The sequence below is a fragment of the Papaver somniferum genome, chromosome 7 (assembly GCF_003573695.1).
Source record: "Papaver somniferum cultivar HN1 chromosome 7, ASM357369v1, whole genome shotgun sequence".
Taxonomy (NCBI): Eukaryota; Viridiplantae; Streptophyta; class Magnoliopsida; order Ranunculales; family Papaveraceae; genus Papaver; species Papaver somniferum.
In genome coordinates, this window is record NC_039364.1 from 216,885,193 (window position 1) to 216,911,994 (window position 26,802).

Consider the following 26,802-nt stretch of genomic DNA (forward strand, 5'->3'; position numbering starts at 1 on the left):
ATGATTATTCTCTTCAATAATTTATGTGTCTTAATAAAAGATCTCTCTATCAATCAAGCTTTTCGCACTTGCATTTGGGTCATCCGCCACGTTGGGGGCGGCAAAGATGAACAAGAAAATTTTGTCTTGGGCGGGTGATATAGATAGATCATACTTCCCTTTTCCTTTCACTTCATTATATACGAATTGTCTTGCGTTCCGAATCCGACCTGTAGTCATGAACTTGTGAATCGTGATTAGGTGATAAAAGTTAAGGGGACACATTAGAAAACGCCTAAATAATTCAATAAACAATCGGTTCTCCTTAATCTCGATTCTCTACGTAACCTAAGAGCGTCCATAGTGGGCGATTAAACCCAAATATTTGGTTTTTTGAACAGACGTAGTGGAACGTACTATCGATCAAATTTTGATCGACGACTAAAACCCAGAGTATATTTAGTCTGGGACCAAGACTAAACCCAAATATAGTCGAGCGTTGGTATAGTCCACGCCCCACCACCAGGCGGACGTCTAGTACACGTCCCACACCAGGCGGACGTATAGTCCACGCCCCACATCAGGCGTTGGTATAGTCTACGCTCCACATGGGGCGTACGCAAAGTCTACGCCCATTTTTTTTTTAAAATTTTGTATGGGGCGGGCATTATACCCCCGCCCCATTCTTTACAAATTCAAATTGCATGGGGCGGGCTTAATACCTCCGCCCCATTTTTTCTATTTCTTTTTTATTATTTTTTTTTGAATCTTTCTTACCCGGGCGAACGTATAGTCCCCGTCCTACACCAGGCGTTAGTATAGTCCACGCCCCACACCAGGCGAACGTATAATGTACGTCTGATCAAATTTAGTCTTTCCACCGTAGCGTCACACACCAGACTAAACCCAAAATTTGGTCTTTTTTTCCCTCTTTGGTCTTTGATTATACTCGCACCACTGCAGTTGTTCTAAGAATACTAGCATGCTCAATAATGCCGTCATTGAAAATGACATTTTCCAGAGACCAACACTGCTTTCTCGACCGTCCGTCCAAAATCGAGTTTATTTTTACAACCGCCTAAAAATGGAGCACAGTATGAAAATGTATTAAATTTCATGAGATGGAAAGTATTTACAAGCTAACTAAATGAAGGGATCAGTTTCCCTGAACTTATTAGAAAGACTTGAGCATGGAGAACACCAACAATTCTAAACAAGTCTCAAAAATACAATTGATCGATTAACCTAAAAAGTCGTACTTCATCTAACCTTGATTCAAATTTTAACAAATACATAATTACCTTAGCGAAAACTTAACCTTGATTTGACTCCTAACAACATTACACCCCCATACTGGTTACCTTGATTTGATCGTAGGGCCAGAATTATAGCGCAACATGAAATATCTAATCATGCTTTCTAACAAAAAGTAAAGAGTGGGATGTCTTTGTAATACTGCAAGGAGAGTCCGATAAGAGGTCTTTAGCTCTACGATCACTGTAAACTGTTCTACTTACGTTTTGTAATTTTACTCTTTAAGTTGCATAAACTCAATGCAAGACCCTATTACTAATACTAATAATGCACTTGGCCAATAATAATAATTCCCAAGTACTCTACACCACAAGTGGCATATTTTGTCACTCCATTTCAGTTTCGGCCTTACTTTAGTCCTTACTTTAGTAATGCATACATCGAAGAACTGCTGCACCTAATAAAACACAATCAGCAAACAGTTTAAAAACTCCCACCTAATTCCATGTAAATTTACCCAGAAAAAATGATAAAGGGAGAAAGCGAAAGAATATCTTAGAGATAGCCCACTTCCGGTTTCTATTATAAAGGGGGCTTATAAAGGGGAAGTTTGCTAAATCATTTCTAATCGACATAAGATAATAACATTCTTGCTGCATGAAACAATGGCAACTGAGGCTGATATACCAGAAGGTCCAGAACCCATATCTGTAACGGTACGTCTGATAATACCTCTTTCTTTTGCTAACTGATTTCCAGTTTGTTTCTATATCAATCAAATTTGTAAGTGTAGGTTAGCCATTACCATGGCATGCAATACTCACACTACATGGTTTTATGTTTTTATTTTGCTGGCCCATCAACCAGTAATCACAAAAGGATTTTTTTCCCTTAAATCGATCGGAATCGATCGATTTCATTATCATGTTTATTCAAAATACAAATATATATATATATATATATACATATATATATATATGGATTTTCAGAATAAATCCATTTGAAGGATCAATAAAAGAAAATCTACTTCAATTTAATTCGAATAGAACTTAAAGTACTCATTTAAACGATTTAACATTTCATTTTAATCAACTCAAACAAATTTATACTAAGAAATCTGTTTTTTCCTGGGGAAAAAACAGAGTAGATATACTCGTTGCAGGGAAGAATAGGGCTGCACAACGGGTAGGGTGGGTAGGATATGGCCTATACCCGCCACCGTACCCGTTTATTGGCGGTTAAGAAAAATTTCACCCGCCACCCTACCCGCCATTAAACGGGTAAGATCCAACCCAACCCATTCTCTGACGGGTCGGGTAGGGTAGGGTGGCGGGTATAACCGTTTTTTTTTCTGCAGGAACAGATACATCATCAAGTACAACAGAATGGGCTATGTCTGAGATGATGAAAGTGAACTACAGGAACTACAGCTGGCAACCGGGCGGGCCGGGGCTGGCCCGTTACGGGTTCTACGGGTTCGGGTTAATACGGGTCGAAACCCGCGGGTGGAAATTCTTCGCGGGTTAGCATTTCTTCAACCCGTACCCGTAACGGGCTGAACTTGCGGGCTCACGGGTTAGCCCGCCCGTATATCAGATCTGAATAACTCATTTCACATAACTCATTTCATATTTAGATTCATTTCAAATTTTCAATCAACAACAGATTCACTAGTGACACTACCAAAATTTAAAAATCTAGTGAAACAAAATGATAAAATTGAAAATCTTAACAAGTAACAACTGTTTAATAGTAATACTAATACCAATATACCATTATACCAGTTACACAGTCAGTCAGTCACAGTTACAATTACACAGTTCAACAAAGAAAAATACCCTTTGAGAATCGATACCGTAGTAACTAGTAATACCATTATACCATACCATAGATCCTGCACAAAATATATATTGTGGTTAAACCAAAAACTGATAACTGTCCAAAAAACATCTCCAATCTCTTTTCTATACAAAATTTGGAGACACTGTGATAATTGTCTGTCCAAAAAACAATTTGTCCAAAAAACATTCTCATTTTCCATGTCTATCTTTGAGTTGCTCCAACTAATCATTATTATGAATCTGTAATTCCAAGCAAAAATAAATCAAACAAAAAAAAAGAAACAAGTCAGAATTTGCATATTTACCCCGCTTTATATTGAAGAAGTATGCAACTACGCATACTAATTAGACGCATAAGAACTTACTTCGCCATCCCAATCCCTCATCCTCCAATACACCAAGTTCAAATCCTAATACATCTTCTCCAATAAGCCCATTTTCCTCATCCAAATCTTCTTTTCCTACATGGATAAAAAGTTAAAAACCATCGAACTTAAATATGAAATTTAGATATTCAACTAAATGCAATACAGGCACTTACCAACTCCAAGGTCCCAATCACGAGTTGTTATCACCGCCTCAGCATTTTCAGGTAATAAGGAACTCCGAATCGATCAATTACCCTTCCGCCAATACTAAATGCAGATTCTGAAGCGACGGTTGAAATAGGAATTGACAAGATGTCCCCCAGCCATTCTTGAAAGAATGGAAATCGTTGCTCCTGGCCTTTCCAATACATTAGGAGTCGAATGATGGATTCCGTTGACAAGGATGTTTCTCACTAAGATATAGATCTAATTCTGACAAGTCAGATTGCAGATCACCACCACCATTTTCCTGTGCTGCAGCGTATTCCTGCATAAAACAAGAAAGAAGTTAGAAATGAGAGCAAAGTACTAGTTATCTTCTATAAGAACATAAAGTACAATAACTTCACAAACACACACAGATAAAACACAAAATAATACAAGACCATGTACGTAATAAATAAGCTTCAAAATTACCTCGTACCACTCACTTCCTTGATGGGCAGAATTCCCATCGGTTTGAGTACCCAAATTCTGAGTTCCAATTCCAGAAGCTCTTGAAAAGATGCAATACTCATTATAAAGTTTTTTCATTTCATCACGCACATCATTAACTTTTCTTTCTAGTACTCTTACATCAGGATACAACTTGGAGTAAGCAAAGTTCAGATAATGAAGTTTATATCTAGGATCTAACACAAGTGCAATAGCCAATATAGGACTCAAGTTCGTCCAATAACTGTTAAATTTTTCTTGCATCTCTTTTACCATCTCCCTAATGTAATCAATATCATTTGTACTTTTTTTTTGAGTAACACCTGAACTCGACAAACTCCTTCAAAATAAAGATTGGAAGTAGGATACTTACTACCAGAAAATAAAGTCGTGAGATCATAAAATGTCTTGAGAAACTTTGTGACAACTTCAATTTTCTCCCATTCTTCATCAGTTGGACAATCTTCATAGTCTGGATCCACCTCCTTTAAATGAGCAAAAACAACTCTATAAACAAGACAGCTGTCCAACATGAGATAAGTTGAATTCCACCTGTATAAAACAACACCAAGTGAGTATACTATAAACATTAATACAATCTCTAACTGTATAAGTATAACAAAATAATAGTAGAAACCCACCTTGTGCTCACGTCTTGACGAATACCCCTTCTTGTTCCAGACATTCCTAAAGCATCAACAATGTCCAAGAATTTTTGTTTTCTTACTTGAGACTTTTTAAGGGACTTCACAGACTTTCTTATCTTAAGCACAGCTGGATCAATCTTCACAAGTCCATCTTTTACGATAAGAGCTAAGATGTGAGCACAACAACGCACATGAAAGTATTTTCCCTTGTTAAACAAGATCTTCTTCGCAACAAGTCTGCTTTGCATAATTCTAGCACAAGCTCCGTTATTTGCAGCGTTATCCAAGGTGATGTTGGATACTTTATCTTCAATTCCCCAATCTTCTATCATCGCAAATAGCATGGCAGAAAGATTTTCACCTATCAAAGAGTGGAATGGGTAAAAGTTAAAACTCCCAATTAAGTAATTCACTTGTATGAGGTGGTGGAAAATCTCAAGACTAAAGCAAATAAGCAATATATAAATATCACATGATAAAATAAAAGATGTCATGAATTAAGTGCTTAACCTGTATGAGGTGGTGGAAGTTCACAAAAATTCAGAAGATACTTCTTTAACTCCCAATTTTGATCAAGATAGTGCACAGTTAAGCTTATATACCCTGTAGTCGTAACAGAAGTCCACATGTCAGATGTTAGACACATCCTACCTGCAAGGATAAGTCAAATACATCAGCAAATATTATGATAATCAATCACTCATACATACAAAAGTAAGAAACAAAACATGTCACCGAAATTTGAAATTCTGGACTGCAACATACCTGGAGCAAGTTTCAACATGTTTCGAATACCTTCTTTTCGTGTTTTATGTCTTTTGATAACATCAGCTTTCCCAGTATTCCTTGATATTGGTTTAGCATCCTCATTTAGATAAGCACATATATCCCTAAATTCTTTCCATTCCACCAACGAAAATGGGACGTTTCTTGCAATGAGTAATGTTGAAAGAAGATCCCGGAACTTCATTTGATCAAATTTGCGTACGCGGGTAGACAGCTGGCCGTTCTTTGCAGATAACATCATCTGCCCTATGTCCTTAGACTGACGCTGAGGACACACATGCCTTCTCATAGATGAGGTTCCGCCTTTGCTGCTTTCATATTTATATCCAAATTTACAAGCCTTACACACTCCCTTCTCTGTTCCATCTTTCTCTTTAACGCGGTCAAAAAAGTCCCAAACATCAGATCTAAGTCGAGATTTCTTTGAATTGTTTCCTTTCTTTCCAATTGAAATAGTTGTAGGTGCACAACCAACAGTTGCAGACACATTCTCAGAATCTACCATTTCAACATCGTCATCCTCACTACTCATAACATCGTTATACTCTTGTACACTTGACATCCTAGAATAATGGAGCCACAAAGAATAGGTCAGACTCAAAAATCAGTAGTTCAGTACATTACTTTACTTACTTGTAGGAAATAAAAGAAGCATACTACAATAAGTTAGATGCATTATATTTATGCCTAATGGTGAGCATAAGAACAAGCATTTACTTTCACAAACCCTCACCCTATCATATCTCAAAGAAACATACACAGTGCCATTCCATGTACAAGACGTAAACAGCGTATCAGAAGCACAATACTCAGAATTTGAGAAAACTAAGCTAAAGTCTAAATAACAAACTGATTAACAGGTACCAACAACAATATTGGGTGCAATCTTAATGGATAAATCAGGAAGAAGGCCTCTTATGATTGTAAGTGGACTGACAGTTCAATGAGTTCATGTTAGCCTACAAGTATAAAGAGACACCTTGGTGAAAAATGTAGTCTGGTTTGCTTACTTGCTTTTCAGGTGTCTGCGACAGAAACTCTTCCTTGGATGCTCACTTGCTGGACTCTCTTTCTATCTTAAGGTACACTGCCAATAAATATTTCGGAATCCTTCTCTTATCCCACTGAATTTGTTCTCAAGTACACTGCCAAAAAAAAAAGAATCTTATTTATTGTTAATGGTCCCTTCCCAAATATAATGCGATGAGAAATGAAATGCAAGGTAAAGGTGCTTTCAATGTTTTTATGAGACATATAAGAAGTCTGAAAATGAACATTGGGTTTGGCAAAGAAAAGATCATGTACTACTCCCAGTTAGACATCCATCCTATATTTTTTTGTTTAAATCCACCTTGAATTGCTCAAACATTTAAAGCTACAGAAAAATTTAAAACTCTCTGCAAATATAATTCAATCTAGTTAAGGTTATCAGAACTGTAAATCGCATTCACCGCATGATCGTGATGCTACTACAGTCTGGATGCCATGCTTAGCTGCTTACATATCCTATCACAAAAGGCCAATCCTCTTCCTTCTAGTGTTTTCCTTTGTCAGCTGAATTTATTGGCTCCACCGTCATCCATGGATGTTATCCTACATGAACCACTGACAGATAAATGTTCATTGCAGTTTGCAGACATTCATGCTAATTGACAAAACACTTTCTTAATTTTCACCAGTCAGTCAACCATTGACCTTGTCCACTATATGCAAAAAATTGTGGAGCCAACTAGGAGAAACAAGAAAAAAAACATCCCCTTTGCGAACCATTGACCTTGTCCATGTGATTTATTTGGGTACACAACTTACAACTACACATATATAATCTTAAGTACACTGCCAATAAATTAGAGTATGTAATTTGTGAAACAGACCCATTAGATGTTATTGAACTGGGTTCCCCTACTAGCTCTTGCTGGAGTATTGGTAAGACTAGACTCTTAAATCAACCAACAAAAGTATCACCGAACAGAGTTCTAAACAATCAAACAACAAGAGTACTCCGATAGATGAATAAAGAAACCTATCTCAAAAGTGAACTAAGAAGTGAGATGATTTAGCCAAGTACAGATAATTTGTACAAAATACAAGTCATTAAGCATAACCTAACTAGTAGTCACTACCCCATATCCTTAGATTCTCAATCAGGTGAATTCTCCCTGAAACTTTGTCAGCTTCTCCTTAAGCTAATCAAACATAGACAAATAAAGCCAAAACCCAATTTCCCTGCGGGATCCTAGAAACCCCCTGGACCCAATTATCAAAATTCCCATATGGGTTTTACTTCTGTAGTGTATAATTGAACCTATTCAAATAAGTATCCTTCTAGAATTAGGGAAAAAATAATGATCAATCAAATCCAACACACACAATTCATAGAAAATCATTAAAAAAAAGTTCAACAACAGTACTTAATCAGTATTCAATATTTCAATAAGATCCATCTATGATTCTATAGAATCTATACTAACACAAACCCTCACACATTCAAAAATCGAAATCACTGAGAACTAGAATCATATACTGATATAAATATAGTCAAAAACTCAAAATCAGATTAATAAGACCACAAAGGTAGACTGACTGCAAATAGTTAGATTAATAAGACCACAAAATCAGAAAAGTTTTTATATTAACAATCCAAAAAGAAAATAGACTGCAAATTAAAGTAATAATACCTTTTGAGTTTTGATGATTGAGATTCTTTTGTTATCCACAAATCAAAAGAACAAATTCCGCTTGTAGGCTAACATGAACTGAATCCGATTGATTTATGTTTAATCTCAAGAGTCACGGACTCACGAATCACGATTGATTTAGGTTGCTAAGAAGAAGAAGATGAGAACATTGAGAAGTGACAGAGTTCTTCAGACTCTGAGAATTAGAGATTCACAGTTCTTCAGATCAGACTCTGAGAATTAGAGAAACGAACGAAAGGGAATCATCTAGGTTTTTCTTTTTCTTATACCACGCGTAGAGACTAGAGATTAGAGAAGTTAGAACACGTATAGACTCTATAAGACAGACACGTATATGACTCATGGGAGGGGCGAGTCAGGCGACGGCACGTGTCTTCACAAGTTACCCAGGGCGGGTTGACGGGCTGAACCCGCGGTTTTGGCGGGACGGGCCGGGTTAACCCGTTTGTGCACGGGCCTGCAATTTACCAACCCTAACCCGGCTTGTTTAGAAACCAGCCGAGCCGGGTTAGGGTTTTTACGGGCCGGGCCGGGTGAACCCGCGGGTTTTGGGCTTGTTTGCCAGCTCTAACAGGAACTAAACAAACAAGAGAAACTGTTGGTTCTTGTTGTACAGTTAAGAGTTTTCTGCACTTCTTGAGCAAGTAAAATCTACGTTTGGTGATCCAGAAGATGAACCTACTTCAGAAATTGAAGGAGGAGGAGTCGAATAAACGGGTGCTGATGGTGTTGTACCTCTACCCCAAACACCACCACCGCCATGACCTCCAGCTACACCACCACCAGCACCATGATCTCCAGTTACACCACGACCAGCAAGTCAATCCACGTTTGGTGATCCAGAAGATGAACAAACTTCAGAAATTGAAGGAGGAGAAGGAGTCGAAGATATGGGTGCTGCTGTTGGTGTTCCTTTTCCTCTTCCCCAAACACAAATACCACCACCACCACCACGATCTCCAGTTTCACCAACACGATCTCCAGTTTCACCGCCTCCAAGACCTCCAGTTACACCACCACCACGACCTCCAGTTACACCACCAACACGACCGCCAACATTTCCACCACCCCGACCACGACCTCCAATTTCACCACCACGACCACGACCTCCAGTGACACTACCACCCCGACCTCCAGCATCACCAACGCGGCCACAAATTCCACGAACACAAATTCCACAACTTTAGCTTTCTTAGCCAACAACTAACAAGCATTGCAGCTCTTCATATTGACCTTCTTCTTCAATCATCATCTACGATGATGGAATAAGTACTAAGATCACCAAATAAATCTGCATACAAGTAATATCACAACAAGTTGAGTAAAGAGAGAAACAAAAAGAGTTTTAGAGTACTAGTTGAATGGCCATAATGGTTTTTGATTAATCAATTCAAAGTGTGACACTATAGAGATATATAAAGACAACTCCATAAAACAGACGGCCAAAAAGAATGTAGGAGAAAAGCAAAAGGCAGTGAAGAAGTAGTGGTGGTGGTAGTCACTGGGATTTGGATCTGCATACTCAGTCAGATGTATCCATATCTATAGAATGCCAATCCAACAACATGTCAACAATGATCTTGAATAATGAATGTATATATCTTTAGGTATTTATTTAGACTACTATGTATAAAGTTACTGGTAGCTTATACGGTGTAAGAACTCTCAAAGATATATTCGCAGTCCTGTCTGTTGGTGACAGGCTCTGGACATTTGAGTGAGACTTGTTAGTTTTGCGCTGGTATTTGCCATATCTTGTAACAGAATGTAAGAAACTCTGATAAATATGATTTCGAAATACCAGCTTCATCAACACTCTTTTGGAAATGCTCCCACACTGAAGATGTTCTGTTCCGCTTCATACTTTCCCTGACCTCAGGTTGAGAAGATGGTGGTGGTGGAGGTGGCGGAGATATAACAACCCTGACCCTTTGTTGCACGGATTGAGATGCATCTTGAAAGGGAATAGGAGGTCTCGTTGACATCAATTCTGTAATCTCAACCATGCTTCCTCACTATAAAGAACAAGTGATATGAATAGAAAGCAAAAAAAATTAACAGGATTCAAAGGGTCCTAATAACAGCACTGAAATCTAGAGAACAGCACTGAAATCTAGAATTAGACAGTAGTTATATCCGTCTGTTGGTTAAGATACCCTTGGAGAATTAGAGGGTTCTATTGGTATCGATGATAGTGCTATTCTGCGTTGTATTGACTTGAAATAAGGAATTTGAGACTCATGTATAGATCTTTATTGGGAAAGTGGCATTCGAGATATTCTGCAGACATACAAGCATTGTGGAGACAAGTTATTTGCGAGAAAACATATACACTGGACTCCAGTGTCAACTGTCTATTTAAACTACAAAACAAATCTCTCCTTTTCTCACCCACCTAGCAAAGGTCTTAAATGTACTCACTCACCTGACATGATGCTAATGTTCAATCAAACCAATGATTTTCATTAATACTACTATTGTTGTGAGCAGAATCTAAAGCTAATTCTATTGCTTTAGATAAACCTTTAAAGACATGGGTGTCACATAATCAAAATCTCACTGAAATTGTTTGAAATATTGATAATCTAAACATTTAAAGACATGGGGTTTTAGATAGAAATCATGAAGAGACAATTTATCAATCAGTTTACATATGACCACAGATTTTAAATCCCATTCAATTGCCTTTTCCCATCTCCTAACAGAATCGCATTGAAACTCGTCATTCATGAGGAACAAACTAAATTTCTATGAGAAATTTCATCAATCAGTTAACATGCATGTCAATTTTTCACGATGGCAATCATATTACTCAACTGATTTCAACTAATTTCTTCAAATACAAATAAAATCACCAAGAAATACAACATATAAAAGAAAAACCCATTCAAATTATTAAAAACATTATTCAAATTTTCACCTGAAAATTAGTTTGGATTTCAAATTAGGAGGAAGAACCACTCTCTAAACCCTTCATTAGCTTTCCAAACTCAGATTCCTCATATCCAGCAACATGCATGAAACCTTATGATTTTTCAATCAATTTAACACAAAAAAAATGAAACAAAATGAACTTTGAAGTTAGATCTTACCTTGAATCAACCTATTAAAAGGTTCTAAACGAGATCTGTTAACAGATTTGAAGTTCTAAACGAGATGTGAGAGGTACTGGTAAATCAGAGGTACTGGTTTTATGTTTCTTCCGTTCTCAAAAACTCCCCTGGCCAGTTCTTCTTTTGCGTTGTGGATTCACAAGAATAGGGTTTTTCTTTTCATGATCTTCTCTTCTCTAGATTTTTTTCTTAGCAATGAATTCAGTTCTGGGAGTTTCTCTGCAGAGATAAAACGAAAACTGAATCCAGTTTTTAGTTTTTTAGTTTTTAGTGTTGTAGGAAAATATAAAGCAACGGCAGAGATCAGTAGTTGAAAGATCAACGGCAGAGATTAAACAAGAACCAACGGCAGAGATCAATAGTATAAACAGGCGGGTAGGCGGGTAGGGTAGGATAATTTCGAGCTTTACCCGCCACCCTACCCATCTAGCTGCGGTTAAGAAATTTTTTACCCGCCACCCTACCCGCCAAATAATGGATAGAATAAGATACGGTTAAAAAACTGGCGGGTAGGGTAGGATTGGCGGGTATGGATAGGGTATGTGCACCCCTAAGAAAGAAGACGATTGTTCCGGGTCGGGTTACTGGGTGCTATGAATACCTGACCGACCCACCGTTATAAGTGTCTGCAAAATGGAAATTTCCAAAATTCCTAAAACACTTTTTCTTCAGCAATTCTACCAATATCGCATATTCAAACCTATACACAATATCTTGTGTGATTCAACGAATATATAAGAGTTCATATATTTTCTATATAACCCATTTAGACTATAGAATTCTTATGTTTCTTCACAAACTCCTCGATAAAATCTACAAACACTTATTAATTTAATTCTATATACAAGTCGAATTTTCTCCCCCGTATTCAAATATTTAAAACGAATTATACACGTACATATGGTATTCCGAATAATCCCCGAATTAGAAATAATTGACCGAATAGTGGACCGAATTTATCTTCCGTCGAAACGAATAATACATGTATGTATGCCGTCCCGAACGTTTTCTGTACACCGAATTGCTAACTAGGCTTGGGAGGTGAACTATAAGGAGGTAAATAAATAGAACTTTCTTTACTAATCAATTATTTTAATTTTTTAATTTTTTTATAAAGAGTATTACTACAACAAACTAGTTGGAAGTCTAACAAGCTAAACTTCAACAGCGCATTATTACATTACTTTGTGTCAAGTACGGAAATTTAAGACCTAATTTTTCTTTTATTATGTAAAAATTTGGTTTGTACCCACGTAAAATGAGTGACTGGGTTGTACCCCGTAAAAAATGGTTAAAAGATATTTTAATTTTAGACGGAGGTTGTTGTATTTAACATATGCGTGGGCTGTATGTAGCCAGTGCCGCATAAGAATAATTGATTTAATTTTTTCTTACAAATTTAAAATTTACTTGAACAGTTTGGACTTTCGACCCAAATACTCATCCTAAATAAAAATCATACACAGTTATCTAATCATACACAGTTATCCTAAATATCGATCTGCCCCCACTGCTGCAGCAGTTATCTAATCATCCCGATATCTTCAATATCGGGAAAAAAGGATTTTTGCTAGCAACTGTATTCTATCATCTTGGATATGAATGATATAGCTAAAATAATAGAAGAACATAAAACCTCTCTAATCTCGGTTTACTTGTTTCCCATCAGATCCAGTAAGCTCACCCCTTCTTCTTTCTTCTGTTACTTTAAGTGATTCAATTTTTACATAGCTTAACAAAATATACTTGAGATGTTAAAAGATGAACTGCTGCGTGTGGTGAACTGGTAATGAGGTGTGACCTATCATGTTAATAGGAAAGTGGATGATCCAGTGAAAATTGGCATTCTTTACACTTTTTATTTGTCGGGTTCTAATTTGCTTACAAAGGGTTAAAGATTGATTGAACTGTTAGCATCTACCAGATCAGGTTTTCTTTTGCCATGACATGGGCTCTGTTGCAGGGCTACTTGAGCATGTGCTTAATCTGGGGTACACTTTGAGTGTCCAAAAATTACACTTTTTTGCATGTGGCGCATAAGGCAACGATGGACTAGCCTAATTCGACTACACTGAGTATTTTGAACAGTCTAAAACCAAAACTTAACAAGAAACTATTACTGTTACGTGAGAAAATTAATGTAAACAAGAAGAAATAAAACTTTATATTTGTATCCAAATTAAAACTGGATCTAGTATGCAAATAATTGACATGCAAATACGAAGACGAGGACCATGTTATCTTATATACTTATAAGAATGAGAATATTTTTCCAGCAGAAGCATATAGGAAATTTGGTTTAAGATATACCTGCAACCAATAATTGTTTCTGTTTTTTTTTATATTTTTTGCGCCTTGTGTTTTGATGTAGTAATTTCTTGGATTATCAAAAAAAAAAAAAAAAAAAAATTATCCTAGCAAAATGTGACTGGAGCTGAGTTGAGCCATGTGTACAGTTATAGAGCAAACTGTAGTGGAAACCAAATTACTTTAGTCACTTACAGTTACATGCGAATGTAGGTTCTTACTGTGAATGTTTCTATGAGCATTAATTTATTTTTTGTAATGAGTGGACAACAGAAGAATCATAACAATATATTAGAATAATGTTATAATTTTCCAAACTACATTAGAGAAACCATTTAACTGAACTAAATTCATATGATTGTTTCTTTGGTAAATGGATGATCACATAATGGAACAGAGAAACTAAACTTAAGCATCTAATTAGTTTTGTATGGTCTTATTACAACTGGCTAAGTACTTTATTATTGCAGAACATAAAAGAGGAAACGAATGAGTTGAACTGCAGCCACTTGGACACAATGGTCTCTAAAGCTTATTCCCCGGGAGAACTGCAGAAAATTGGGAATGAACATTGCTTACTTACTTCTGAAACTGTTGAAAAATCCGTGAACACGGAGGATAAAGATGAAGTATCTCAGAATTTCAATGACAACATCAATAATCACATTCTTGAAGGTAAAATTGAAAGCACTGAGGGTGAAACTTCTTTCAAATCAGCAGCAGTAGCAAATGGTGCCTCGGATCAAAATATAGAAGGGTCAGAAATTTGTGAAGATAGAGAAAAATTGGCTTTGGTACAAAAAGAGGATGTAAAAGAGACACATGATATAACATCAATGAATAACATTGTTGCGTTCGATAAACATGATACATCCATGACCTTGGAGAATGCAAAGTTTGAAAAAGAGGAGGAGATCGCACATTCATTCAAATTACCATCAGAAGTTGATACTACAGATATATGCCCTGCAGAAAATTATATGTCTATGCCTAATATTACATCCACTTCCCTAGACCAGAGTGTACAAGAAGAAAAAATTGAAGTCAGAGAAGACGAAATAATCAAGGAAGAGGAGAAACAAACAAGTGAAGAGATATCTGATGATAGAAGGACTCTCGTGGAAGAAACAGACAAAGAAGAAATTTGGCAGCACCAACATGTTGAAAGTTCCACAGCAGAAGCTTATGAACAAACGTCCACAGCAACAGAGGAAGTCGCGACTGTTTCACAGAAGGATGAGACTGAAAGCAAGACTGAAGTTCCATCTTTTGAACTTAGAGAACAGGTTGGTCAAACAGTAGAAACAACTCCGGACCACAGTGTGTTGGTTAAACTTCAACATAGAAGTCACTAACAAGCTGGTTAGGACAAGATTAGGAAATTGATGTAATCCTAAGGGAATTAGAAGTCATCTAGTTCTAAGAAAAGAAAAGACATGTAATAAGGTAATAGGACTAGGAAAAGGAATTCATAGTTCTATATATATATGCTCACCAAAGTTGTGGTTGATCATATGAGCAAGATTAGAGCTTGTGTTTAGTTTTGAGAGATTTTCTAAACATCAATAAAGAGAGTTGTCTTTATATAAGCTAAGTTTCATCTTGCAGTTGCCATTAATTGGTATCAGAGCTTGTTTCTGAGCCATGGAAAACGAAACCACCAATGTGGGTGCAAAACAGTTCACGCCACCATCAATACAAGTTCCAAACCTCAACGCCACGAACTACACAGTATGGGCCATGAGAATGAAGGTACTGATGAAAATCTACAAAGTTTGGGAAACAATTGATCCTGATACATTGGACCCAGACAAAAACAATGTTGACATTGGATTACTCTTTCAAGCAATACCAGAATGTCTTGTTCTACAAGTTGGTAAACAGGAAACTTCAAAGAAAATTTGGGATGCAATAAAGGCACGTAATCTCGGAGCTGATCGAGTTAAAGAAGCCCGTCTGCAAACCTTAATGTCTGAATTTGAAAGAGTGAAGATGAAATACACTGATACTATTGATAGCTTTGCAGGAAAGCTATCAGAGATAGCCTCAAAAGCTGCGTCACTTGGACAATCCATTGATGAAAATAAACTGGTAAAGAAGTTTCTCAATAGTTTACCAAGATCCAAGTATATTCATATCATAGCTTCTCTCGAACAAGTCTTAGATTTAAAGAAGACTAGCTATGAAGATATAATTGGAAGATTGAAAGCATATGAAGAAAGAATCCTTGATGAAGAAAACAATGGAGAAACTCAAGGAAAACTCTTGTACACAAACTCTTACCAACAAAACTCTGCGACAAGAGGAAGAGGTCGTGGAAGAGGTCGTAGAGGAAACAGAGGCCGAGGAAGGGGAGGAAGTTTTAACTCACAAGATAGAACAACAAGTCAGAATGATCAAAACCAAGGGAAAGAAAAGAAGGATAGATCAAACATTATTTGTTACAGATGTGATAAACCAGGACACTTCTCCTCTGTATGCCCTGAAAGAATACAAAAGATGGAAGAAACAAACAAGAATGAAACAAGGGAAGCAGATACAGCTCTTTTCATGCACGAAGTTGTATTCTTAAACGAAGGGAAACTAATACCAAAGAACTACGAATCAAAGGATTGAGAAGAAGGAATCTGGTATTTAGATAATGGATCCAGCAATCACATGACTGGTAAGAGACACTACTTTTCTGAACTCAATGAGAAAATAAAAGGACAAGTGAAGTTTGGGGATGGATCTTCTGTAGAATTTGAAGGGAAAGGATCAATTCTATTTGAGAGCAAGACCGGAGAACAAAAGCTTGTCCCAAACATCTACTTCATCCCAAACTTACAAAGCAACATTCTAAGTTTAGGACAAGCTACAGAAGTTGGATGTGATGTTAGAATGCGACAAGATTATCTAACAGTTCATGACCCAAGTGGAAGACTTTTAGTTAGAGTCTCACGCTCACAGAATAGACTCTACAAGATAAGTCTCATGATTGGAAGGCCATTGTGTCTGAATATGAGACTGGAAGATCAGACATGGAAGTGGCACGTGAGGTTAGGACACATAAGCTTTAGAAATTTAAAGGCAATGTCTCAGAACAAGATGGTTCGAGGACTACCACAGATAAATGATGAAGAAAAAATCTGTGAATCATGTTTAGTTGGGAAACAAACTCGTCAAGGTTTCCCAAAAGCAACAACATTCAGAGCCTCAAAGCCATTAGAGCTTCTTCATGCTGATTTATGTGGTCCTATTACACCACAAACTCTTGCAAATAACAAATATATATTTGTTATTATAGATGACTTCTCAAGATATATGTGGTCTATTCTTATGAAAGAAAAGAGTGAAGCATTTGACAGATTCAAAGCTTTCAAAAATCTGATAGAACAAGAAGAAGAAGAGATCGATGAAATAACTCAACCCATTCCACTGCGAAAATCAACAAGACAGATATAAAAGCCACAATATCTGGAGGATTATGTTCTTCAAGCTGCAGAAGAATGTGAGATTATGCTACTTTCTGTTAATGATGAACCAAGGAATTTTCAGGAAGCAAAGGTCTCGACTAAATGGACACAAGCATGTAGAGAATAAATTATTTCAATCAACAGAAACAAGACTTGGTTTCTAGTTGATAAGCCAGGTGGGGTAAAAGTGATTGGTCTTAAGTGGATCTTCAAAATAAAACGGAATGTTGATGGTACTGTCAACAAATATAAGGCAAGACTTGTAGCTAAGGGATACGTTCAAGAATCAGGCATAGACTTTGATGAAGTTTTCGCACCAGTTGCTAGACTAGAGACAATTCGTCTCTTAATACCAGAAGCAGCATCAAACTCATGAGAAATTCACCACATAGACGTTAAGACAGCATTCTTACATGGTGAATTGCGAGAAGATGTGTATGTTGAACAACCAGAAGGTTTTGAAGTAAAAGGACAAGAGCATAAGGTTTACAAGTTATCAGTATACAGAAGAGAAGAAAAGGGAATGCTTCTTGTGATTGCAGTCTATGTAGATGATCTATTTTTGACTGGAAACTCCCTTAAGGTGATCAATGAGTTCAAGAGAGAAATGTCATCAAAGTTTGAGATGTCAGACCTCGGAAAACTCACTTATTACCTTGGCATAGAAGTCCATCAAGGAGTAGATGGGATTCAGATTAAACAAGAAGCTTATGCAAGGAGAATTCTGAAAGCAGCGGGACTTGAAACTTGTAATCTAACTAAGATACCAATGGAGTTTGGACTTAAAGTTTCAAAGGCACAAGAAGAAGCTGGGATTGATCCAACGAGTTATAGAAGAAATGTTGGATGCCTTAGATACTTGTTACACACAAGACCAGACTTGGATTTCTCTGTGGGAGTAGCAAGCCGTTATATGCAGAGTCCACGCAAGTCACATGGTGATGTAATAAAGCAGATATTGAGATATCTAAGAGGAACAATCAGCTGTGGATTGAAGTATGGTCGAGGAGGATCAAAAGGAATTGTTGGGTATAGTGACAGCAGTCATAATATTGACCAAGATGATGGAAAAGGTACAACTGGTCATATATTTTATCTAGGAGAATCACCTATTACATGGTGTTCACAGAAGCAAGACACTGTAGCCCTCTCATCCTGTGAAGCTGAGTTTATGGCCGCAACAGAAGCAGCTAAACAATCAATATGGCTTCAAGAACTGTTGGGTGAAATCAAAGGAAGAGAACCTGAAAAGGTTCTCATCAAGATTGATAATAAGTCTGCAATCGCACTCACTAAAAATCCAGTGTTTCACGGGAAGAAGAAACACATTCACAAAAGGTATCATTTCATACGAGAATGTATCGAGAAGGAGATCATCAACGTTGAACACATACCAGGAACTGAGCAGAAAGCAGATATATTGACAAAGGCATTAGCTCGGATCAAGTTTGAATAAATGAGACAATTGATTGGAGTACAAGATATGTCACGGGTAAGGTTGAAGCTTAACGGGGAGAATGTTGGTTAAACTTCAACATAGAAGTCACTAACAAGCTGGTTAGGACAAGATTAGGAAATTGATGTAATCCTAAGGGAATTAGAAGTCATCTAGTTCTAAGAAAAGGAAAGACATGTAATAAGGTAATAGGACTATGAAAAGGAATTCATAGTTCTATATATATATGCTCACCAAAGTTGTGGTTGATCATATGAGCAAGATTAGAGCTTGTGTTTAGTTTTGAGAGATTTTCTAAACATCAATAAAGAGAGTTGTCTTTATATAAGCTAAGTTTCATCTTGCAGTTGCCATTACAGTGAAAGTGTAAAGAAAATGGAGGTAAGAAAAGACGAGAGCATGGGAGTAAAGCTTTTAGTTTCATCTTGCAGTTGCCCTTAGGCTTCATGTCACACTCCTTATCCTGTTTGACAGACAAAAGTTTTAAATTAGCAATCCAAGAGAAAAGTTTTTTTATGGGAGTAAAGCTTTTAGTATAAGCGGAAAAATCAATTCAGAAGTAATAATTTTGAGTATAAGGATCAAAAGCTTTACTCCCATGACCTCCTTCTTGATGCATTCTCGTATGAAATGATACCTTTTGTGAATGTGTTTCATCTTCCCATGAAACTCTGGATTTTTAGTGAGTGCAATTGCAGACTTATTATCAATCTTGATGAGAACTTTTTCAGGTTCTCTTCCTTTGATTTCACCCAACAGTTCTTGAATCCATATTGATTGTTTAGCTGCTTCTGTTGCATCCATAAACTCAGCTTCACAGGATGAGAGGGCTACAGTGTCTTGCTTCTGTGAACACCATGTAATAGGTGCTTCACCTAGATAAAATATATGACCAGTTGTACCTTTTCCATCATCTTGGTCAATATTATGACTACTGTCACTATACCCAACAATTCCTTTTGATCCTGCTCGACCATACTTCAATCCACAGCTGATTGTTCCTCTTAGATATCTCAATATCTGCTTTATTACATCACCATGAGACTTTCGTGGACTCTGCATATAACGGCTTGCTACTCCCATAGAGAAATCCAAATATGGTCTTGTGTGTAATAAGTATCTTAGGCATCCAACATTTCTTCTATAACTCGTTGGATCAATCTCAGGCTCCTCTTGTGCTTTTGAAATTTTCAGTCCAAATTCCATTGGAATTCTTGTTGGATTACAAGTTTCAAGTCGTGCTTCTTTCAGAATTCTCCTTGCATAAGCTTCTTGTTTAATCTGAATCCCATCTACTCCTTGATGGACTTCTATGCCAAGGTAATAAGTGAGTTTTCTGAGGTCTGACATCTCAAACTTTGATGACATTTCTCTCTTGAACTCATTTATCACCTTAAGGGAGTTGCCAGTCAAAAATAGATCATCTACATAGACTGCAATCACAAGAAGCGTTCCCTTTTCTTCTCTTCTGTATACTGATGTTTCTTTAGAGCACTTAACAAATCTGATTTCTCTTAAGATTTGATCTAACTTTGTATTCCAGGCTCGAGGAGCTTGTCTTAGACCATATAGAGCTTTTGATAACTTATAAACCTTATGCTCTTGTCCTTTTACTTCAAAACCTTCTGGTTGTTCAACATACACATCTTCTCGCAATTCACCATGTAAGAATGTTGTCTTAACGTCTAAGTGGTGAATTTCCCATGAGTTTGATGTGCTTTGCTATTAAGAGACGAATTGTCTCTAGTCTAGCAACTGGTGCGAAAACTTCATCAAAGTCTATGCCTGATTCTTGAACGTATCCCTTAGCTACAAGTCTTGCCTTATATTTGTTGACAGTACCATCAGCATTCCGTTTTATTTTGAAGATCCACTTAAGACCAATCACTTTTACCCCACCTGGCTTATCAACTAGAAACCAAGTCTTGTTTCTGTTGATTGAAATAATTTCTTCTCTACATGCTTGTGTCCATTTAGTCGAGACCTTTGCTTCCTGAAAATTCCTTGGTTCATCATTAACAGAAAGTAGCATAATCTCACATTCTTCTGCAGCTTGAAGAACATAATCCTCCAGATACTGTGGCTTTTGTATCTGTCTTGTTGATTTTCGCAGTGGAATGGGTTGAGTTATTTCATCGATCTCTTCTTCTTCTTCTTCTTCTACTTCTTCGTTATTCTCAGTGTTTTCATTATTCTCTTCTTCTTCTTGATTAACATCATTGTTTCCATTGGTATTGATGATTATGGGTCCTTCCTTCATCAATTACTTGACCCCATCTCATGTGAAACATTCCTGGATCCCTACTTGGTCCATCATTAGTTTTCTTTCCAGTTCCAGTTTGCTTTTTCATCGAATACCACATCTCGACTCACTATCACTCTTTTCGTTTGTTGGATTGAATAATCTGTAAGCTTTGGATCCAGGCTCAATTCCTAGATTCACAAGAGTCTGAGATCGATCATCCAGTTTCTTAAGAGTTGCATAATCAACTTTTGCGTATGCTTTGCAACCAAACACTCTTAAATGATCTATGTTTGGTTTTCTCTTTCGCAAACTTTCATATGGAGTCATGTCTTTCAGATCTTTCGTAGGTATCCTGTTTATTAGGTATGTGGAGTGTCGTACAGCTTCTCCCCATAGATAATTATGTACCTGCATAGAATTTAAAGAACTTCTTGTCATATCCATTAGAGTCCCGTTTCTCTTCTCCACCACTCCGTTTTGTTGTGGTAGCCCTCGAACCATCTTGTTCTGAGACATAGTTTTTAAGGTTCTGAAACTTATGTGTCCTAATCTTGCATGCCACTTCCATGTCTGATCATCCAGTCTCATATTCAGACACAATGGCCTTCCAATCATGAGACTTATCTTGTAGAGTCTATTCTGTGAGCGTGAGACTCTAACTAAAAGTCTTCCACTTGGGTCATGAACTGTTAGATAATCTTGTCGCATTCTAACATCACATCCAACTTCTGTAACTTGTCCTAAACTTAGAATGTTGCTTTGTAAGTTTTGGATGAAGTAGATGTTTGTGACAAGCTTCTGTTCTCCGGTCTTGCCCTGAAATAGAATTGATCCTTTCCCTTCAATTTTTACAGAAGATCCACCCCCAAAATTCACTTGTCCTTTGATTTTCTCATTGAGTTCAGAAAAGTAGTGTCTCTTACCAGTCATGTGATTGCTGGCTCCATTCTCTAAATACCAGATTCCTTCTTCACTATCCTTTGTTTCATAGTTCTTTGGTATTAATTTCTCTTCGTTTAAGAATACCACTTTGTGCATGAAAAGAGCAGTATCGGCTTCCCTTGTTTCATTCTTGTTTGCTTCTTCCATCTTTTGTATTCTTTCAGGGCATACAGAGGAGAAGTGTCCTGGTTTATCACATCTGTAACAAATAATGTTTGATCTATCCTTCTTTTCTTTCCCTTGGTTTTGATCATTCTGACTTGTTGTTCTATCTTGTGAGTTAAACCTTCCTCCCCTTCTTCAGCCTCTGTTTACTCTACCACCTCTTCCACGACCTCTTCCTCTTGTCGCAGAGTTTTGTTGGTAAGAGTTTATGTACAAGAGTTTTCCTTGAGTTTATCCATTGTTTTCTTCATCAAGGATTCTTTCTTCATATGCTTTCAATCTTCCAATTATATCTTCATAGCTAGTCTTCTTTAAATCTAAGACTTGTTTGAGAGAAGCTATGATATGAATATACTTGGATCTTGGTAAACTATTGAGAAACTTCTTTACCAGTTTATCTTCATCAATGGATTGTCCAAGTGACGCAGCTTTTGAGGCTATCTCTGATAGATTTCTTGCAAAGCTATCAATAGTATCAGTGTCTTTCATCCTCACTCTTTCAAATTCAGACATTAAGGTTTGCAGACGGGCTTCTTTAACTCGATCAGCTCCGAGATTACGTGCCTTTATTGCATCCCAAATTTTCTTTGAAGTTTCCTGTTCACTAACTTGTAGAGCAAGACATTCTGGTATTGCTTGAAAGAGTAATCCAATAGCAACATTGTTTTTGTCTGGGTCCAATGTACCAGGATCAATTGTTTCCCAAACTTTGTAGATTTTCATCAGTACCTTCATTCTCATGGCCCCATACTGTGTAGTTTGTGGCGTTGAGGATTGGAACTTGTATTGATGGTGGTGTGAACTGTTTTGCACCCACAATGGTAGTTTCATTTTCCATGGCTCAGAAACAAGCTCTGATACCAATTAATGGCAACTGCAAGATGAAACTTAGCTTATATAAAGACAACTCTCTTTATTGATGTTCAGAAAATCTCTCAAAACTAAACACAAGCTCTAATCTTGCTCATATGATCAACCACAACTTTGGTGAGCATATATATATAGAACTATGAATTCCTTTTCCTAAAGAAGAAGAATGCAAAGAGCTTAAAGCATCTCCCGTGGAGTTTGAAGATGTAAATGAGACTCTAAACCTAGAGCCCATGAAAGAAGCTAAGAAACTAGACCTTTCTCCTGCTTGTGCTATAGGGGAGAATGTCTCAGAGCAGAAAACTTCTGTGTTGGAATGGAAGGAACTTGTAGAACTAAAAGAGACAGTAAAAAATTGTAAAGAGAATCTGAAAGAAGGACGAACTTCGGAATCAGGAGCATGGAAAAAGAGATCGGAAAACAATGAGTTAGAAGAGTGTTTCTTGAAGGTGGAGGAAGAAACTGAAACACTTGGTGCAAGTGAAGACCCACATAAAGATGTCACAGATAATAATGTGCAAGTTAAGAACCATGAAGAGCAATCCACTGAATACTTCAAGGATGATACCTCCATGTGTGCTAAACCAAATGAAGAGGTTAGTTAATAATAATATAATCAAGATCCAAATTTTTAATGTTATTTTTCATTAGTAGGGTTTACTTAAAACCCTCATTCTCTTCTTGAATCTACACTCCTTAACTGATGTAGTGTCCCATGCAGAATTCAGAAATACTAGTTAATCTTGGTGAGAAAATTGGAAGTCTCGAGGTAAAAAGCACAATCCACAATGAAGACGATTCAGCCAAAATGAACTCATCAGTTGAAGAAAAGATAGTAGGAGAAGTAGGCGGAGAGTGTAATGAAGCCTCCAATCCCGAGGAATCCCGGGAATTTGTGTCTGAAGCTCAGACTCGTGATATGCTCCTTGAAACAAAGATGACTGAAAATGATGAAGATGGCAAGGATGTTGTACCTGTTGGAGATGGAAACATTGAGGAATTCTCTCTAGTAGAGACTACGAGAAATGAACACTTGGTGGAAGAAACCCATATTATAGAAAATGAAAAAAATGAGTACCTAAAAACAGAAATTCCACAAGATGTCTGGGAATCTAAAGTGAACTCTATCTAATATATATATTTAAATTCTTCAGTCAGTTTAACTTTATATATTGTATAGGTGTGTACGAGACCTGAGAACTCTGATACCAGCGAGAGCAGTGAAAAACAGATACAAGGTGAAGAAGGATTTGTCGAGGAACCATGCCTGATATCAGTTGGAAAGGATACTGTTACAGATAGACATCAAGAAGCCGATGCAGGAGATCCATTCACAGAAACTCACATGAAGCTTGAACCTGTAGAATCAGGTAATGATCCGATAGCTGACCAGATTGCAAAGACTAATGAGGCAACAAAGATCATAAAGAATGGAACTCTAATAGAAGAAATCCAAGTAAGAGGGATTAATCTCATATTTTTCTTCTTCTTGTTTAAGCATTACTTTTTTGTTGGATAGGTGCAAGCATTTACGGTTAATGGGTCTTGCATGGACTTGAGAACGACAATGCAGACAAGAAAACTGAGATGTTGATCACAAGAGAAGAGGAAGTGTCCAAGGTCCTAACTTGGGTTTAGTTGTAGTGTCTTGAGTCTTCTTGATACACTATTTTATTTTTATTTAATGAATTTGAAACTTCTTATGTAGATAAAATTGGAGGAGATGAACAAAGAAACGACAGTTTCCACTAAAACTAGAGAAATAATTTCAGCAAAGAATGAGGAAGGCCCATACATGAACATTCATGAAAAACCTACTAAAAGTACACCATGTGAAGCAAAACCAACAGAAAGAATGTATGACATGGTAGTTAAACCCTCTTCTCTAGAGCTTGAAGAAGATACGTCAACAAATTCAGAGACCATGATAAGTGTAACGGAAGATGCAAGAAACCTTGATAATTTATCTGAAGGTAACAGCCTTTTGAGCACCCCTTTTGAGTCAATTTCAAAGTATATTGAACCTACTGAAGCCAATTTCAGTTGTTGTTGAGGCTTTAGCAAGCGATATCCCAGATAAAGAAGAAAAGGCTAGAGAACATGAAGGGGAACATATTGAGACACAAGCCATAAATGCAGTAGAAGAAGTTGAGCACGAAAAGAATGACGTAAGCATTAGTAACACGATAATTTCTTCAAAACTTTAGTACTTGTACAATTATTAACACTTTAATTTTCTCTACAGGTTCCAGAAGTGAATATCTTAAAGGAAGGTGTGAAGAAGCTTGACGAGTTCAATATTCAAGAAAGACCATGTGAAAGCAAAGATACACAAGTTCAAATTCCACAACATGAAGAAACCCAGGTTGTCTTGGCTGTTGAGCAGGAAATAACAGAGGAAAGTGTCATGGCTAGAATTGGCAACAACAATACTTCTGAGTCTTTTGTTGAAGATCAAAGTCAAATGAAAACCGATCTCAAGCAAGAAGCAAAGGTTTGTGAAAGTGAGACAACATAAAGCTCAAATCCCGAGGAGTTTGCAAAACCAGGACCAGAAGGTTTATCTGCTGACCAACCTTCAGCCACGGAAACAATAGTGATAGAAACTACTGTGAACCTGGAAGAACGCAACAGAATTCCTCAAAACTTTGAAAGGATTCCTGAAGCCAGTGATACAAAAAATGAAGAGGAGGGGTCAAGAGAAGTGGACCTCTGGAAGGCCACAGAGGCAAACACTGCAACATTTTTAGAGGATCAGAGTGGAAGCACCGAAGAGAAAAACAACACAGAGGAGCAGAAACCAAGAGATATTTCAGAGATTAATGGGAAACCAAAAGAAGCAGAATGTGGACAGTACAAAGAATCAATCAACAAAACAGAACCATCAATGTCCGATCTCATACTAGACTTCGAAAGAGAATATTTTGTTGAGAAGAAAGAACCATTGGAAAGTAAAGTTCCCCTAACTGTTCAAGTTGAAAAAGATGCAAAAGAAGAAGAAAAATACTCAGCGGATGCAGAAGATGAACAGGTAAAAGAAGACTCAGGGTCTGATGCTCCAGTAATGGTAGAAGCCTCAGCTGATGTTGATGTAAATCAGCTCACAAGAAATCACACAACATACTATCAGGAGTAGGATCAAAAGTCAAGCATTCAATCGCCAAGGTGAAGAAGGTCATCACGGGTAAGTCATCTTCGCATAAGTCATCATCACCAAAACAAGAAAATGGTTCGGCAGCGACAGATTAAGCATCTGGATTTGTTGGACTACAATGAATACTATATTTCTATTGGTTGCATATTGAATTCAGATTGTGGTGTGTATTTGTGAAGTGTGAATTTTGTAAAATAGATCAACGGAGTCGCTGACTTTAATTCTATGTGATAGTTTTATTATTTCCCAGTAAACTATATTACGATCAATTGTAATCTTATCAAAGCTACTGGGTTATTCAATAAGCAAATTCTATACAATCTTATAATGCTTAATCAAAACATATTTCGTTATGTGACGGTTGAAAAGTTGCAATGCTCAACCGGTACATGTGATGATTGATCTACACACAGATCATATTATTATATTTAGTATATACCAGTCAATGACGACTATTCTAATGCTTATGAACATACTCTTTCTCCCATCTAAACAACCACAAAAAATTTCCCTCTGAGACTGACACTGGAGCAGGGTACTAGAGTTAGGGACTAAAAAAACGAAGGGTTCAAATATTTCAATCATATGCATGATTCAAATTTGACATATGATGCCAAAGACATCCATATGTATATTTTATCGATTATACGCAATGAAGGGGAATAAAGAAATAAACAATCAAACAACAAAAACAAACAAGTAAATTGCTTAAGCATTATCAGATATTATTGTTCGTGTAGGTTTAATTATCTACTAAACTTTGTCGAACTAAAACTAAACCAAGAAAATATGTCTGCAACTAGAGTTCCGCCTCGCCACAAAAAAATCATATTATAATATGAAAAAAGTATACCTTAAACCAAGGGT

General features: G+C 37.0%; 2 protein-coding genes across 4 annotated transcripts; both read left to right on the forward strand.

Annotated features, from left to right (window-relative positions):
- The first annotated feature begins 1,833 nt into the window (after positions 1-1,833).
- On the forward strand, positions 1,834-15,066 carry LOC113293352. 3 transcript variants are annotated; one of them, XM_026542009.1, is made up of 4 exons: positions 1,872-1,949; positions 6,390-6,452; positions 6,551-6,611; positions 14,119-15,066. In XM_026542009.1, exon 4 carries the CDS (start codon positions 14,167-14,169, stop codon positions 15,001-15,003), a length of 837 nt encoding a protein of 278 aa, XP_026397794.1. In that variant the 5' UTR covers positions 1,872-1,949; positions 6,390-6,452; positions 6,551-6,611; positions 14,119-14,166; the 3' UTR covers positions 15,004-15,066. The 3 variants fall into 3 exon arrangements, with proteins under 3 accessions (XP_026397793.1, XP_026397794.1, XP_026397795.1); XM_026542010.1 differs by lacking the exon at positions 6,390-6,452; XM_026542008.1 differs by lacking the exons at positions 6,390-6,452; positions 6,551-6,611 and having other exon boundaries at positions 1,834-1,949.
- An 8,523-nt stretch (positions 15,067-23,589) lies between these two features.
- Positions 23,590-25,917, forward strand: LOC113295937 (eukaryotic translation initiation factor 5B-like). The gene is made up of 6 exons (XM_026544265.1): positions 23,590-23,898; positions 23,962-24,237; positions 24,490-24,754; positions 24,825-24,949; positions 25,027-25,275; positions 25,318-25,917. Exons 1-6 carry the CDS (start codon positions 23,590-23,592, stop codon positions 25,915-25,917), a joined length of 1,824 nt encoding a protein of 607 aa, XP_026400050.1.
- Positions 25,918-26,802: the final 885 nt, after the last annotated feature.